This window comes from Mandrillus leucophaeus, unplaced genomic scaffold (assembly GCF_000951045.1).
Source record: "Mandrillus leucophaeus isolate KB7577 unplaced genomic scaffold, Mleu.le_1.0 Scaffold3, whole genome shotgun sequence".
Lineage (NCBI taxonomy): Eukaryota > Metazoa > Chordata > Mammalia > Primates > Cercopithecidae > Mandrillus > Mandrillus leucophaeus.
Genome location: NW_012103142.1, coordinates 10,715,468 through 10,716,859, shown reverse-complemented (window position 1 = coordinate 10,716,859; position 1,392 = coordinate 10,715,468). Strand labels below are relative to the sequence as shown.

General features: G+C 46.9%; 1 protein-coding gene across 3 annotated transcripts in view; it reads right to left on the bottom strand.

The window, feature by feature from the left end:
- The window catches only part of RPL7L1 (ribosomal protein L7-like 1), a 32,612-nt gene that overhangs the window by 26,814 nt on the left and 4,406 nt on the right, over nucleotides 1–1,392 (bottom strand). For 2 of the 3 annotated variants that reach the window (XM_011986729.1, XM_011986730.1), the window contains exons 4-5: nucleotides 884–993; nucleotides 1–716 (exon numbers count right to left, since the gene is read on the bottom strand). In XM_011986729.1, coding sequence (XP_011842119.1) covers nucleotides 508–716; nucleotides 884–993 — 319 coding nt within the window. In that variant the 3' untranslated portion in view covers nucleotides 1–507. The remainder of the gene's footprint in view (nucleotides 717–883; nucleotides 994–1,392) is intronic. The other variant, XM_011986728.1, reaches the window with a different exon arrangement.

The window sequence follows — 1,392 nt, the reverse complement described above, 5'->3', positions numbered from 1 at the left end:
TCTGTCGCCCACGCTGGAGTGCAGTGGTGTGATCCTGGCTCACTGCAATCTCTGCCTCTAGGTTCAAGTGATTCTCCTGCCTCAGCCTCCTGAGTAGCTGAGACTACAGGCATGTGCCACCACACCCACCTAACTTTTGTATTTTTAGTAGAGACAGGGTTTCACCATGTTGGCCAGGATGGTCTCAATCTCCTGACCTCATGGTCTGCCCGCCTTGGCCTCCCGAAGTGCTGGGATTACAAGCATGAGCACCGCGCCCGGCCAGCAATAGTTTTTAGTTACTCGACATCTTTAAGCCTATAACTCAGGCTATGCATAGCTCCATGTCCTAATCAGGCATTCATTGATCCCAGCAGGTCTCTATCTATTTGTACCAGCCTCCTTTCTCCTTCCAATCTCAAGGTTACTCTTAAATACTAGTAAATGCAAAAAGAATTTGTAAAGTGGCAAGGCATGGCCCATCGAAAGTCAACCAAAGGGCAATTTTCAGCCCTGCCTCACCTGGGTCTAGTTCAGCTGGCGGATGAGCTGATTGATGCATTCACCCCGATAGCCAGGTGTGCCCATCTCCTTGAGGAAGCCCACTCTATTTTTGGTAGCATGTCGGGCCACTGAGAGGTGGAAAGGGCGCAAGAACCATGAGATCTCCTGGAAATGCTTCCCTGGGAAGGCAATTTCATGAATGAGGTCTTCCAAGCAAATGACGCCAAACTTCCCTAAGAAACACAAAAGCACAGATTCCTTTATCAACATGTATCCAGCATATACTAAGCTGGGCACTCTGGCAGACTCCTGGGACCCCAAGAACACAACCTGAATCTCACATCAAAGCTTCAAAGACCCTGGCTTTCTGCCCCAGATGACCCTAAGCTGTAGCACTCACCCAGGTGCTCCTCAATCACTGTGTTGTCTGTCAGAGGGATGGTCTTATTCTTGACCTTGGCTTGTCCACGTTTCAAAATGAGTTCTCGGACAGACTTCAGATTTGGAAATCTATGTGGGAAAATAAAGCACGGTTTTCACCAGCACCCGGCACACTACATACCAGTCCTGCAGCCTGGCTGAGGAGAGGTTGGAGAGATTCTCCCACATACCCACTTCTCCCAACGAGCAAGTGTTCTGCAATCACATTCCAGCTGAAATGCTTGGAAATATTCCTAATAAAGAACTGAAGTGACCCCACTTACATAATTAGAAATTTAAATTTATGGATATAAATGTTCACCAGGGAAAATATCACCAACAAAAACAAAACAGAAACAATGTCCTAGCTTAGCTTAGGGGCTAGGACTCTGGCCTTAGGTGACCCTCTAACTCAAGATAGTGCAAGAGTTGGAGATGAAATCCCAAGTTTTTGTTGGGTTTCAATGTTTGAGGAATACTACTCTTTTT